The sequence below is a fragment of the Podarcis melisellensis genome, assembly GCF_964234715.1.
Source record: "Podarcis melisellensis genome assembly, chromosome: 9".
Classification (NCBI taxonomy): domain Eukaryota; kingdom Metazoa; phylum Chordata; class Lepidosauria; order Squamata; family Lacertidae; genus Podarcis; species Podarcis melisellensis.
The window spans coordinates 4145214-4160927 of record NC_138541.1 but is presented as its reverse complement, the minus strand read 5'-3'; the positions used below and the strand labels follow the sequence as shown (position 1 = coordinate 4160927).

At 47.9% G+C, this 15714-nt stretch overlaps 1 protein-coding gene across 2 annotated transcripts in view; it reads right to left on the bottom strand.

The window, feature by feature from the left end:
* Positions 1–15714, bottom strand: part of ADAM33 (ADAM metallopeptidase domain 33) — a 94134-nt gene that overhangs the window by 61560 nt on the left and 16860 nt on the right. For both annotated transcript variants that reach the window (XM_081924875.1, XM_081924874.1), the window contains exon 3: positions 4035–4111. In XM_081924875.1, coding sequence (XP_081781001.1) covers positions 4035–4111 — 77 coding nt within the window. The remainder of the gene's footprint in view (positions 1–4034; positions 4112–15714) is intronic.

Sequence of the window (15714 nt, the reverse complement as noted above, 5' to 3'; positions counted from 1 at the left end):
TGTGAAGATCAATTATGCACATTTCCGAAGATTGCTGATGTTTGCATATCTTAAAATCATAGATTTGTGGGGTTGGAAGAAACCCTAAGGATCATTTAGTCCAACCCTCCGCAATGCAGGAAAATGCAGCTGTTGCCTATGAGCAGGGCCGGATTTAGGTTTGATGAGGCCCTCAGCTCCCGATGGTAATGGGGCCCTTTTTATGTCCAGCTGTCCTTTGTCAACAACAAATTGCCGCTGTTTTCTGTGTTGAATGTTTTCTGTTTTCTGTTTTCTGACGTGCTTTCGAACTGCTAGGTGAGCAGGAGCAGGGACCAAGCAACGGGAGCTCACCCCGTCGTGGGGATTCGAACCACCAACCTTCTGATTGGCAAGCCCTAGGCTCTGTGGTTTAACCCACAGCGCCACCCGCGTCCCTTGTTTAGCTTATACCTCAATCCGGCACTGCCTACAGGGTTCGAACCTGCAGCCTTGGCATTATCACCCTCATGCTTGAACCAAATGATCTATCCAACTGAGCTTGATCACGTAGTGATTACGATTTCCATAGCAAGCCCCACCGTTCTTCATCTTAGAAGCCGGCATCCCAAAATGCGTTGAAAGGGAGCATTCTTAAAAAAAACTCTAGCCCTAACCTGGGGGTCCCCTTGATTTGCAATACAGCTCCTGTCAGCTCCCGCTAGCATGGATCTCGCCGAAGCACAGATGCAGACTGACCACAGAAAAGCAACAAGTTGATTCATTGCTGCTTCCTTTCCTCAGAAGAGAAAACCACATTCTTTTCAAACGACACATACTGCCACTTCTTCAAGTTCCACCTGGTCCTGGTTGTTTCCCCCCCCCCAAGAGAACCCCCCTTTCCCTGGCTGCAAATTCCCCCCAGTTTGCAGGACCTGGCCGTGCCCCGACGGCAGAAATTCAAGCGAGCCTGTCAAACTCTCTCTCTCCTTGCGAGCTCAACTTCCCCCCAAATCAAAACCAGCTCCGTTCTTGTATGTTTTCACAACCGTGCATTTCGGCGGGGCTGCAGGTGGCGGCCAAAAGGGAAGGTGATCCGGGGCGGCGGTGGCAAGGGGGGTTCCGGGCAGATTCCAGTTCAGACGGTTAATCTTGCAAATCAAGGCTTTGCCAACGCGGCGCCCTCCAGATCTGCAGGGCAGCAGGTTGGGGGAGGCCAGTGCAATGTCTCTTTTCATTTCACACCCTAGTGATTACAGTGGTACCTCGGGTTAAGTACTTAATTCATTCTGGAGGTCTGTTCTAAACCTGAAACTGTTCTTAACCTGAAGCACCACTTTAGCTAATGGGACCTCCTGCTGCTGCCGCGCTGCCGGAGCACGATTTATGTTCTCATCCTGAAGCAAAGTTCTTAACCCGAGGTATTATTTCTGGGTTAGCGGAGTCTGTAACCTGAAGTGCATGTAACCTGAAGTGTATGTAACCCGAGGTACCACTGTTATCTGTTACATCTTTTAGGTGCCCAGCAATGCTCTGATGTCCTGGTAACTGCTTTGGCAAGACACTCCTGAGAGTTCTAAGAGGAGGACTTTTTCTTTTTGAAAACACCGATATGGATCAGGACCAAATGGCCCATCTAGTCCAGGGTCCTGTTCTGCGGCCAACCAGATGCCCACTATAGGAAACCAGCAAGCAGGATGCAAGCACAAAAGCATCTCTCTGCTCCTGCGGTTTCCAGCAGGTAAGGTAAAAGGTCAAGGACCCCTGGACGGTTAAGTCCAGTCAAAGGCAACTATGGGGTGCGGCACTCATCTCATTTTTCAGGCCGAGGGATCTGGTGTTTGTCCACAGACAGCTTTCCGGGTCAGGTGGCCAGCATGGCAAAACCACTTCTGGCGCAAAAGGACACCATGACGTAAACCAGAGCGCACGGAAACGCCGTCTACCTTCCCGCCGCAGTGGTACCTATTTATCTACTTGCACTGACGTGCTTTCGAACTGCTAGGTTTGATTTGATTTAAGTTTCTACTGAAATGAGGCTGTATTTTAATGTTGTATTTTAATATTGTTTTTTAAGTTGTATTTCAATCAATTGTTTTTATACCTGGTGTTAGCCGCCCTGAGCCTGGTCTTGGCTGGGGAGGGTGAGGTATAAATAAAATTTATTATTATTAATTATTATTAGGTTGGCAGGAGCTAGGACAGAGCAACAGGAGCTCACCCCGTTGTGGGGATTCGAACCGCTGACCTTCCGATTGGCAAGCCCAAGAGGCTCAGTGGTTTAGACCACAGCGCCACCCGTGTCCCTCAGCATTGCTGCTTCTGACCATGGAGGCAGAGCTTCAAGGACAGTAGTCTTTTAGGTGCCAAGAGATGCTCTGATGTCCTGGTAACTGCCTTGGCAAGACACTCCCAAGAGTTATAAGAGGAGGACATCTTCTTTTTGAAAACACCGATATGGATCAGGCCCAAATGGCCCATCTAGTCCAGGGTCCTATTCTGACTGTGGCCAATCAGATGCCCATTATGGGAAAGCAGAAAACATGGTCCTAGCTCCAAAGCAACTCTCCGCTCCTGTGATTTCCAGTCCCTGGCATTCAGAAACATCACTGCCTCGGATTGTGGAGCCAAAGCTGAGCAACAATGGCTAGGAGCCATCGAGAGACTCATCCTCCATGAATTTGTTTGATCTTTTAAAGTCATCCAACCTCTGCTTCCTTTGAGATGCTCTGATGTCCTTTGTACTTGTTATGGTTTTTTTTTTTTATAATAATTTTTTATTAATTTCCACATAAAAATACATAACGCTTCACACTCAGCTTTAACAAATTTTTCACATTGAACTTCCTTCAACCTCTCTGATAATCATCCGAATTTAATTTTTAAATATACACATTTCTTAAATTCACTATTGCCTTTTAATATACCTTTCAATCCTGTTTTTCTTTTTTGCAATATTTCTTCGACTTTTACAGAGCTTCTTTAAATGCCACTAACGTTATTTCTCGATCACTTATACCTTCCCAATAATCCACCAATTTTCCCCAGTCCTCGATAAACTTTTGATATCGTAGATTATCTAACCTTTCCTGTCAGTTTATCCAGTTCTGCATAGTCCATCATAGTACTTGTTATGGTTTGAAGGAATTCTGTAAAGATTGTCTGTTGTGTATGTACATGGTCATCGTGTTGCCTAGACACTGCTGATGGGAAATGGGCATGTCTACCACCTGTGAATTTGTCAGGGGTTAAACTGTGGAACTCCTCAGGATGCAGTGATGTCCACCAGACTGGAGGGCTGGAAAAAGCATTTGACAGATTCATGGAAGAGAGGAGGCAGGAATGCTTCTGAATAACAGCTTCTGGAAGCCACAGGAGGAGAAAGGGGTCTTGTGCTCGAATCCTGCTTGTTGGTTTCCCTTTGAGAACAGGATTCGGAACCAGGTGGGCCCTTGGTCTGATCTTATCCTTTCAGGAAGCCAGAATAACTCGCCTGGCAAAGCCCACCAATGTCCCAGCCCAGACTCAGCAGGAATTCATCTCTGCTCCAGCCAAGGGCTCAACTTTCTGCAAGGAACATGCACGCTCCTGCTGAGAGCTCAGAGCCGTGGCTCAAATCAAAAGGAGCCGGTGTTTTTGCAACAGGGTGTTACAGCAAGGTATGTTGGGCGAGCCAGCCATTTCTGGAAGCTCTGGTGTCACGTTCTGGGCCGGAACACTTTAAAAAAAATATACCAACTTTTAAAGAATATTTGCATTCCCCAAAAACACACCCTCGACAGCACATTTTTAAGACTGCGAGAAGGGCCTTTGCTGGATCAGGCCAATGGCCCACCTAGTCTAGCATCCTGTTCTCACAGTGACCATCCAGATGTCTGCAAGCAGGATTCGAACACAGGAGCACTCTACCCTTCGCCCCTTTCATCCTCGGCAAGGAGCAGAACAAACTCCTCAAGATACACAACTCCTCTCCCATTGGCACAATGTATTCAGAGCTCCGGCATTTCTGGGTGCAGGATCTTGACCCTCTGGGAGTTCCTACTAAGTGGGCTCTTCGACAGGCATGTAATACTTACTGGTTTCTTTCCAGCACCAAAAGAAGATCTTTGCCTTCCACGATCACCGCTATCTCTCCACGGGCAGGAAATGGAGTCTACAGAAGAGAGAGAGAGAAGGAGAGATATCAGCTCACACCGGACACCTTTTCTGATGCCAGATTCCAGCAAGTTCCACAATTCTGGGCAAAAGATGGGAAACCTCTGCCAGTCAGGCAGCCCCCCTGATGCCAGCTCACCTGACGCAGAAAGAAAGGAGGAAGGGATTTGGGTGTCAGCTGCCCGGAACAAACAGTGTGCCCCAAATCTCTAGATGACCTTCCCTAGCAATGACACAAAAGGGGAAATGAAGGTACATTCTTTCACCTTTAGTGGACGTGCCCAAAGATTTCTGGGAGATGATCTATAATGAAATGAAAAAGGTATTTAAATATACCTTCCTGAAGAAACCAGAGGCCTTCCTCCTGGGCATAGTCGGCCAATTGGTGTCAAAGAAGGATAGAGGGTTTTTTTATGTATGCAACAGCAGCAGCAAGAATACCTATTGCAAAGCATTGGAAGACACAAGATCTACCCACTTTGGAAGAATGGCAGATGAAGGTGATGGACTATATGGAATTGGCAGAAATGACCGGCAGAATCCGAGACCTGGGAGAAGAGTTGGTGGAAGAAGATTGGAAGAAATTTAAAGACTATCTACAGAAACACTGTAAAATTAATGAATGTTAAAATGATGTTGGATTGAAAATAAGTGGCATTAGCAACAAAGTTAATAAGAATATGCAAAGATGAATTGATAATGGATGAAAATATAGAGTTATAATATATTAAGATATAGAGTTAAGATAAATGAAAGAGGGTAAGGATTTGCTGATTTGATTATGTAAATGGGAATACAAAAAGGGGAGGTGTGAGGAGGTCAAGGAAACAAGCTAATGAGTTATAAAAAATTGATTTGTTTTTAATTCTTTCTTATTTATTGGTTTTTTGTATTTTGTATTTTTATGTATTTTTGTATGTTTTCTTTTTTTATCTTTTTCTTTTCATATTTTTTTTTGTATTTTGTAAATCTATGTCTGTAAAATCTCAATAAATATTCTATAAAAAAGGGAAAATGTCACAGGAGGTAAGGCAGAATTTAATTGTACCCAAAGGGATAATTCCTGCAGCAACAAATATCAGTCCACTGGCACCCAGGTGCAATGAATCAAAGAACTGTAGAATTGGGAGGGACCCCAAGAGTTATCTAGTCAAACCCCGTGCAATGAAGGAATCTCAGCATAACAGATGCAGATAACTGCTGGAGATGTGGAAGTAAAAATGCAAACTTAGTACATATGATGATTAACTGCCCGGTGATAAGGTCGTTTTGGTGCAAGGTAAGGATATATATAGCAAGAGTAATAAAAAGAAACAGATATTTAGGGAATTTGAATCTAATTCTAAATTATATACCAGAAACGTGGGAGATTACAAGGGGTCAAAAAAAATGGATGTACCGTGCCATATTAGAAGCAAAAAAACTTGTTTTGATGAATTGGAAGAGCCGCAAAAAGATCCCATTGAGCACATGGATTGACAATATGGAGAGACTAGTTACATACAAAAAGGATTGCATATCGATGCAAATTAAGAATGGATAAATATGAAGAAATCTGGAAGGATTACCGTATTTTTCGCTCTATAAGGTGCACCAGACCACAAGACGCACCTAGTTTTTGGAGGAGGAAAACAAGAAAACATATTCTGAATCTCAGAAGCCAGAACAGCAAGAGGGATCGCTGCGCAGTGAAAGCAGCAATCCCTCTTGCTGTTCTGGCTTCTGGGATAGCTGTGCAGCCTGCATTCGCTCCATAAAACACACACACATTTCCCCTTACTTTTTAGGAGGGAAAAAGTGAGTCTTATAGAGCAAAAAATACAGTACTTAAGCGATAAGGCGGAAAGTGGTGGGAAGTAGGGGGAGGAGAGAGAGGTGGGGAGATATTGTTAAAAAGGTGTAGTTATAGGTATATCAGTACCTATATTGTATTATTAGTGTTATTGTGGTTTTTGTTGTAGGTGTTTGTTGTGGTTGATGTCTGTATTGAAAAAAACGATTAAATAAATTTAAAAAAATAAATGAAGGATTCTCAGCTAAAGCATCCATGCAGGGCTGTCTTAAGCATATGTGGTGCCAGGTGCAAAGATCCGCCCAGTACACACACACCCAGGTTGCCCAGTCCCAGGCGTGCAGGAGGGCGGAGCCGGCCGGCCGCCTCAGCATCTCGCTGGCTCAGTCGCCCCCAAACTCGCGGCGCAGGGCCACCCGCTGCAGAAGAGCCCGCTGCGTCGCTCCGACTGATGGGCGGGCTCTTCCCCAGACTCAACTCTCAAGCCCCAGACTCTCGGCCTGGCGCCCCTGAGAGCCGGGCGCCCGGGTGCCCCACACCCCCAGCGCCTATGGGTAAGATGGCCCTGCATCCATGACAGAGGACCATCCAACCTCTGCTGAAAAACCCCCAAGGAAGGAGAGTCCACCATCCTCCTGTTCCACTGCTGAACAGCTCTTACTGTCAGAAAGTTTTTCCAAATGCTTAGTCAGAATCACCTTTTCTGAAGCCATGGGTTCGAGTCCTACCCTCCAGAGCAGGGGAAAACAAGCTTGCTCCATCTTCCATGTGACAGCCCTTGAGATATCATATCTCCTCTCAGTCTCCTCGTTCCCAGGTTAAACATACCCAGCTCCTTCAACCGTTCCTCATAAGGCCTGGTTTCCAGACCTTTGATCATCTTGGTCGCCCTCCTCTGCACGCCTTCCAGCTTGTCAACATTCTTCTTAAATTGGGGTGCCCAGAACTGAACACAGTATTCCGCATGTGGGCAGACCAAGGCAGGATAAAAGGTAAAGGGTAAAGGGACCCCTGAGCGGTAGGTCCAGTCATGGCCGACTCTGGGGTTGTGGTGCTCATCTCGCTTTACTGGCTGAGGGAGCCGGCGTACAGCTTCCGGGTCATGTGGCCAGCAGGACTAAGCCGCTTCTGGCAAACCAGAGGAGCGCACGGAAATGCTGTTTACCTTCCCACCAGAGCGGTCCCTATTTATCTACTTGCACTTTGACGTGCTTCCGAACTGCTAGGTTGGCAGGAGCAGGGACCGAGCAACGGGAGCTCACCCCTTCGCAGGGATTCAAACCGCAGACCTTCTGATCGGCAAGTCCTAGGCTCTGTTGTTTAACCCATAGCTACTTCCCTTGATCTGGAACTATACTTCTGTTGATGCAGCCTAGAATAATGTTAGCTTTTTTTGCTGCTTCATCACAAACTGTTGATTCATTTTAAGCTTGTGCTCCACCAGGCAAGGAGGCGAATATTCATACCTGCCAAAGTTAGACAGTTATGCATTGCGAGAAAAGAGAGGCCACAGATTTGCATAGAAATCAGACTATGTATAAACACCAGTTTCAAGAAGTCTCTCAAAGTGACAGCACTCGGGGGGGGTGTTCAGTTTAGAGCGGGGGTCAGCAACGTGCGGCCCACGACAATCGTTTTACCGGCCTACAAGCCGCCACTGAACCGAGCCATGCATTTGGCGAGTCTCCTGCACGTTGCGCTAAACCAGTGCAGGACGACACGGGGACTCGCCGAGCGGTGCAAGAAATCATGTCTGCGCACACACAGATACCGGAAATCACGTCTGCGTAAGTGCAGATACTGGAAATTGCATGTGCAGATGTCCAGACGCCAAAAATCACTTCTGCGCATGAGCAATTTTTAGCGTCTGGGCATGCGCGGAAGGGATTTACAGCATCGCGGTGCGCCAGTCCAGCCCACAGACGATCTCCGTGGGAGTGATCTCGCCCATGGCTGATAAACCTTGCTGACCCCTGGTTTAGAGGGAAGGCAAGTAACAAGTGGGAGAAGTATAGAAAATTATGCACCGTGTAGACAGAGTGCCCTTTTCTCCCTTTCTCAATACAGTGGTACCTCTGGTTGCGAACAGGATCCATTCCAGAGGCCCGTTCGCAAACTGAAAAGAACGCAACACGTGCGGGTCGCGATTCGCAGCTTCTGCACATGCACGTGACATCATTTTGCATGTGTGATGGCCTGGGAATCCGATTCAGAGGCTGAACCGGAGGAATCCCAGCCTGCACAGGAGTCCCCGCCTCCAGGGCCGGCTGAAGTGGGGCAGGGCCTTGATTCTGAAGCGCCTACACCTGTGCCGGATCCTCAGGAGCAGGCGCCAGGTGAATCCACTCTGGCTCCAGAGGTGGTTGAGGACTCAGTGCCTACAGGTGAGTCTCCCCCTGGGCCCAGTAACCCTTCAGCCTCTCCTGAACTGCAGAGGCTCAGGGCAGAGAGGCGAAGGGAACTGGTTTCTCCCAGGAGGAGTGCTCGCCTTAAGGCCAGGAGAGGCAGGTCTCCTGGGGGCCGGGACCACCCCTGGCCTCAGAGAAGATAAAGGCCAGTCAGCCCAGTCCCAGGTTGGGGGAGAAACATCGTTGATGAGCTGTTTCGGCCAGCATCCAGTCCTGTTTCCCCCAGAGTTCCTGTCCTTGCCCGGCTTCCCGCTGTCGACCCCGCTTCACCCGAGGAGGACTGTCTGCCGACCCTCAACTCAGGTCCTGGACCTCGCCCCACGGTAACCCCCCCCCCCCGACCAGCACAGCATGTCTGCGCATGCACGAGCGACGAAACCCGGAAGTAACCCTTTCCAGTACTTCCAAGTCGCTGCGGGATGCAACCTGAAATGCGCAACCTGAAGCAAACATGACATGAGCTATGACTGTATACGACAACTCAGTGGCCTGCATGTTTATTGCATGTTGCTTTAAAAGACCCTGATTTGGGACAGAGGGGCTGCCGTGCACCTAGCAGGTCGCCATGCAGATCCAGCATGCTGCAATTTGGGGACAGATGATGCCTTCCTATGTTTTTCACTGAAGATCAACAGGAGCTACTTGTCGAAGGTCGCGCAAGGTCAGTGTGTTGGAAAGAAACAAGCTAGTCTCTCTCTCTTGTGCACCCGCTCACTTCTCTAATGAAAGGGGTGCCCAACCCTTCGCGGCTTCCTGCGCTACCTCCGGGTGACTGCAGAATGCATCACCCCAGCCGAGACTGAAAACAGGGCCTTCGGCTTCCAGGCACCAGATGACAAACAGGTGTTTAAAAATAAAAAATAACCGCGAGAGGAGAAAGGACTGAGTCAGCCTCGCAAGGCACGCCAAGTGTCTGGCAGCCCGGGCTGGCCTGCGAAAGAGTTTTCACAGGAAAGAGAGGGGGGGGAGAGGGAGAAGGCCCAGGAGCAAGGTTTTTGCAGTGCGGAGAAACAGCCAATGTGATTTTATCATGGCCTAGGACCCTCCGTATAGTTAAAGCTATGGTTTTCCCAGTAGTGATGTATGGAAGTGAGAGCTGGACCATAAAGAAGGCTGATCGCCGAAGAATTGATGCTTTTGAATTATGGTGCTGGAGGAGACTCTTGAGAGTCCCATGGGCTGCAAGAAGATCCAACCTCTCCGTTCTGAAGGAAATTAGCCCTGAGTGCTCACTGGAAGGACAGATCCTGAAGCTGAGGCTCCAAGACTTTGGCCACCTCATGAGAAGAGAAGACTCCCTGGAAAAGACCCTGATGTTGGGAAAGAAGGAGGACACAAGGAGAAGGGGACGACAGAGGACGAGATGGTGGGACAGTGTTCTCGAAGCTACCAGCATGAGTTTGATCAAACTGCAGGAGGCAGTGGAAGACAGGAGTGCCTGGCGTGCTCTGGTCCATGGGGTCACGAAGAGTCGGACACGACTAAACGACTAAACAACAACAACAACAACAGGATCCTCGAAGTTCTGGGACCGCCTCTCCCGGTGTGCCCCGCGGAAGACCTTAAAGTCCACAAATAGGAACACCCTAGAGGTCCCGGGCCCTAAGGAAGTCAGATTAGCCTCAACCAGAGGCAGGGCCTTTTCAGCACTGGCCCCGGCCTGGTGGAACGCTCTGCTTCATGAGACCAGGGCCCTGCAGGATCTGATTTCTTTCTGCAGGGCCTGTAAGACAGAGTTGTTCCGCCTGGCCTTTGGCCTGGAATCAACTTGATCCCCTTCCCCTCTTTTCCTTTTTCCTTTCTCCTTCTTTGATGGAACTCCTATTTGGAGACTTCCCTGGCTTTTTTTTGGCCCATGTAGGACCAGTCTGGATAGTTGGCCTTGGTGAAGATTTGACGTTTTCATCCCCCAAAAGTTTTTGATTGGAGTTTCTGCTGAAATGAGGCTGCATTTTAATGTTGTATTTTAATCTTCTTTTTAATCAATTGTTTTTATATCGGGTGTTAGCCTCCCTGAGCCCAGTCTTGGCTGGGGAGGGCGGGGTATAAATAAAATTATTTTTTATTGATGATTATCATGATGATGATGATGATGATACTGTTCATCCCTTGCGAAGAAAGCCCTTCTTCATGCAGCACAGTTAAACTACGGAACTCATTTCCTCTGGAGGCAATGACAGCCTCCAAGTTAGATGGTTTTACAAGGGGATTCGATCAATTAATGGTTATTGATGGCTATCAGTCATGACGGCTCGGCTCTGCCTCCCTAGCCGGAGACAGCAATATTCCGATTACCAATTGCTGGAAATCTTAGCAGGAGGAGGAGGGGCTGAGAGGCAATGACTGAGCTCAAGGTCAACCCCATGGCTGAGTGAGGTTCCAGACCAGGGGTCAGCAAACTTTTTCAGCAGGGGGCCGGTCCACTGTCCCTCAAACCTTGTGGGGGGCCAGACTATATTTTGAAAATAAAAATAAAAGTGAATTCCTAAGCCCCACAAATAACCCAGAGATGCATTTTAGATAAAAGCACACATTCTACTCATGTAAAATCACCGGGCAGGCCCCACAAATAACCCAGAGATGCATTTTAAATAAAAGGACACATTCTACTCATGTAAAAACACACTGATTCCCGGACTGTCCCCGGGCCGGATTTAGAAGGCGATTGGGCCGGATCCGGCCCCCAGGCCTTAGTTTGCCTACCCATGTTCCAGACCCTGGTCGCTCCCAGGTCCAAGTCGGAAACTCCAACCACTGCACGGCGCTGCCTCTCAAAATGCCAGCCACTCGGTAAGATGGGCTTGCCAAGGTTTCAAAATGCGCGCACACAAATACACATTGCACAAACACAGAGAGAGAGACAGGGAGAAAGCCACTGAGCCCTGCCCATTGGAATCAGATGTGCCGCAGAAAACGACACTGAATTCGCTCTCGCCACTCCATTCCTGGCATAACACAGCCCTCCATGTCACCCTTGGCATTTAGCCCTGCTGGCGACGTTCCACTCCTGTCCCTTACGGCAGTGCGAGTCCTGCAACAGCCCTAGATCTCCACCACCAACGCTGGGGATTTTTCACGCCTCCAAGAGTTAAATCCGTCCCTGGCAGAAGGCGGCCCCTTTGCTGCAGGGTCAAGCCAAAGAAAAACAAAAAAGGAAGCAATTATCGGTCACTTATCTAAGCTCTGAGCTCAAGGCCAAGCCAAGCTGACCTTGAGACTGCAAGGGAGAGGGAAGGATGAAGTCGTTTGCACACACACACTCGAACAGTCTCACTCGTGCGCGCACACTGATTTCCCAGAATCCTCTGGGCTCTCGCGCTCAGAGACGTGAATTGCAGAGAGCCTAGGGAAACAGCATTCAGGACTTTTTAGTTTAGAGGGAAAGGCGAGGAAGAGATGGCAAGGTCAATATATATAAAGTTTTCCACGGCATGGAAAAACAGAGAGCGAAAGGTTTTCTTCCTTCTCTCTTAACGCTACAATTGTGGACCCTCGGGACTCAGCTACATTAGTCAAAAAGGTGTTTTAAATGCGTTGTAAACACGCAACAGCAGATGGCGCTGGAGAGCAAAAAAAAGTTCTGCAATTTTTCCATATCGGTTTTTTTCTTCTTTTGTTATAACAGTTTAATTTCTGACTTATTTACAGCATGTGTGTTTTTCCTGCATGTAGATCCACCCTTGATAAAGCTGATTTTTGAAATATTCAGGAAAGAAGATTTAAACTATGAGTTAAAGCAAGCCTAGGGAACCTTCGGCCCTCCAGATGTTTTGGGCTACCACTCCCATGATCCCTAGCTAACGGGAACAGTGCTCAGGGATGATGGGAATTGTAGGCCAAAACATCTGGAGGGCCGAAGGTTCCCTAGGCCTGAGTTAAACTATGGAACTCCCTCCCACTGGAGGCAGTGATGACTACCAACTTGGATGGCTTTAAAAGGAGATTCATGGGGGGCGGAGCTATTGATAGTGACTAGACATGATGGCTTTGCTCTACCTCCACAGTCGAAGGCAGCAATGTTTCTGAATACTAGTTGCAGGAGGGGAAAGGGCTCCTGTGTTCGAATTCTGCTCACGGGTTTCCGACTGGGGCATCTGGTTGGCCACTGTGAGAACAGGATGCTGGATTTCTGCATTGCAGGGGGTTGGACTAGATGACCCTCGGGGTCCCTTACCACTCGACAATTCTATGGTTCTATGAAAATATGCACCAAACATCTTATTTATCATATGATAAATATGTATCTCATCTCAGTGTATGTACCTCTAAGTGTAAAGGTAAAGGGACCCCTGACCATTAGGTCCAGTCGTGGCCGACTCTGGGGTTGTGGCGCTCATCTCGCTTTATTGGCCGAGGGAGCTGGTGTACAGCTTGTGGCCAGCGTGACTAAGCCGCTTCTGGTGAACCAGAGCAGCACACAGAAACACTGTTTACCTTCCCGCTGGAGCAGTACCTATTTATCTATTTGCACTTTGACGTGCTTTCGAACTGCTAGGTTGGCAGGACCTAGCAGGAGCAGGGACCAAGCAATGGGAGCTAACCTGGGAGGAGCAGGGACCGAGCAATGGGAGCTAACCTGGCAGGAGCAGGGACCGAGCAATGGGAGCTCACCCCATCGCGGGGATTCGAACCACCAATCTTCTGATCTGCAAGTCCTAGGCTCTGTGGTTTAACCCACAGCGCCACCCGTGTCCCACTCTCTAAGTGTGCTTTATCCTAAAATACTCATTTCAAAGACAACTAACTCATTTTTAACGCATCTAGAGATAGTGGGGTGCAGTGCTTAGAACAGGAGTAGGCAAACTCAGGCCTGGGAGCCGAATCCGGCCCAATCGCCTTCTAAATCCAGCCCATGGACAGTCTGGGAATCAGCGTGTTTTTATATGAGTAGAATGTGTGCTTTTATTTAAAATGCATATAAGGGTTTTTTGTGGGGTATACGAATTTGTTCATTTCTTCCCCCCAAATATAGTCAAGCCCCCCACAAGGTCTGAGAGACAGTGGACCAGCCCCCTGCTGAAAAAGTTTGCTGACCCCTGGCTTAGAATGTCTAACTAGAGCCTGAGAGACCAGAGTTCAAATCTTCCCATTAAGCCATGAAAGTCACTGAGTGACCTGGGGCTGGCCACAGTGTCTGAGCCAGCCTATCTCGCAGGGCTGTTGTGAGGATGATGTGTGGAGGAGTGTTTGGACGGCATCTCGAGCTCCTTTGAGGAGAGATGCAAATGGCATAATTTAATGTCTTGATACGTCTTTTCGAACTGAAAACTGTAGTGCCAAATGTGAACAAGTGTGAATCGCAGGCTCTTCTGTTGAAAAGGCTAAAAATGGCAAGGAAATGCTAATGGGGGCTTTAAAAGACTCACCCGCCTAGCAGATCCTGCCCATGGACTGACTCAGTTTCCCTTCCTGTCACACCTGTGTGGTGGTTGAGTCGCCTCTGCAGCTGCTGTGAAAAATGAGGTGGCAGCTTCCGCCACAATCTCACCACTTCCTCATCTGGTTTCGTGAGCAGAGAGAGAGAAAGAGAAGAAGGAGGAGGAGGAGGAGGAGGGAAGAAGGGGGCAAGGGGGGGACAGAGAGAGAAAAGAAGAAGATGATGGAGGAGGAGGGAGGGAGGGAGGGAGGGAGGGAGGGAGGGAAGGAAGGAAGGAAGGAAGGAAGGAAGGAAGGAAGGAAGGAAGGAAGGAAGGAAGGAAGGAAGGAAGGAAGGAAAGAAAGAAAGAAAGAAAGAAAGAAAGAAAGAAAGAAAGAAAGAAAGAAAGAAAGAAAGAAAGAAAGAAAGAAAGAAAGAAAGAAAGAAGAGGAGGAGGAGAGGGAGGGAGGGAGGGAGGGAGGGAGGGAGAGAGAGAGAGAGAGAGAGAGAAAGAGAGAGAGAAAGAAAGAAAGAAAGAAAGAAAGAAAGAAAGAAAGAAAGAAAGAAAGAAAGAAAGAAAGAAAGAAAGAAAGAAAGAAAGAAAGAAAGACTCTTTATTCTCGGAAACCCCAAGGCCTTGCTAAACTGTACAGCAAACCAATCACCACCTTCAGGGCCATGCATTCTCTGGGCCTGCCCAGGATGCTCCGTTGTGCCATGGAAACGCACGGCTGCGCTTAGAGATGCAGGGAGAGATGTGTTCAGTTCACATTTGCAAGCGAAGCTCATTTGCCCTCCATGATTCACACACTTGGGGTGGAACTCAGCCAACCCTCAAAATGTGCCCTTCTCTGAATTTTGTGATGCAATCTTCCAGGCAAAAATAGAAATGTATACAAAACAAGTGACATGGCTCCCCAAATCTCTTTTCTGATGAGAGCAGCTTTTGCATCTCATTTGGAAACCAAGGATGCAGAGTCGGGAGGAAGAATGGGGAGGAACACAACGCCAGATGCTGGAAGTCCAGTGTGAAGTTTCCACAGTCTGTGTTGATTTGGGGAGCCATGTCATCAGCTGGTGCTGGTCCCCTGTGCTTCATTAAGTCCAGGGTCAAGGCAGCCGTCTACCAGGAGATTTTGGAGCACTTCATGCTTCCTTCCACAGACGAGCCTTAAGGGGATGCTGACTTCATTTTCCAGCAGGACTTTGGCACCTGCCCACACTGCCAAAAGTACCCAGACCTGGTTCAGTGCCCATGGGATTACTGTGCTTGATTGGCCAGCAAACTCGCCTGACCTGAACCCCATAGAGAATCTATGGGGCATTGCCAAGAGAAAGATGAGAGACATGAGACTGAGCAATGCAGAAGAGCTGAAGGCTGCTATTGAAGCATCCTGGTCTTCCATAACACCTCAGCAGTGCCACAGGCTGATAACATCCATGCCACGCCGCATTGAGGCAGTAATTGATGCAAAAGGGACCCAAACCAAGTACTGAGTACATATGCATGCTTCTACTTCTCAGAGGTCCAATATTGCTCTATTTGCAATCCTTGTTTTGCTGATTTCATTTAATATTCTAATTTTCTGAGATTGTTAATTTGGGGTTTTCATCAGCTGTACATCATAAACATCGCAATTATAACAAATAAAGGCTTGACATATCTCCCTTTGCATGTCATGAGTCTATCTCATATATTAGTTTCACCTTTTAAGTTGAATTACTGAAATAAATGAACTTTCCCACCATATTCTAATTTTCCGGGTTTCACCTGTAAATCCATCTGCAACGATTAACTGAGGCCTGTCTTTAACTTTCTTGTGGTATTTATTGTCTTATATTTTATGCCGTAAGCCACTTTGGTATATTTTTTTAATGACACAGTGGCATGCAATTATTTTTGCAAATGAATAGGCAATGCAGCACCAACAAATATCTGCAGAAATCAAATTCTTTCTAGCATCTGGAAGAAGAAATCAGGTCTATGGCTGGCCTCAGCCCTCCTTCTCCCTTCTTTTGAGTGGCTTGCTGAAACCACCCCTAAA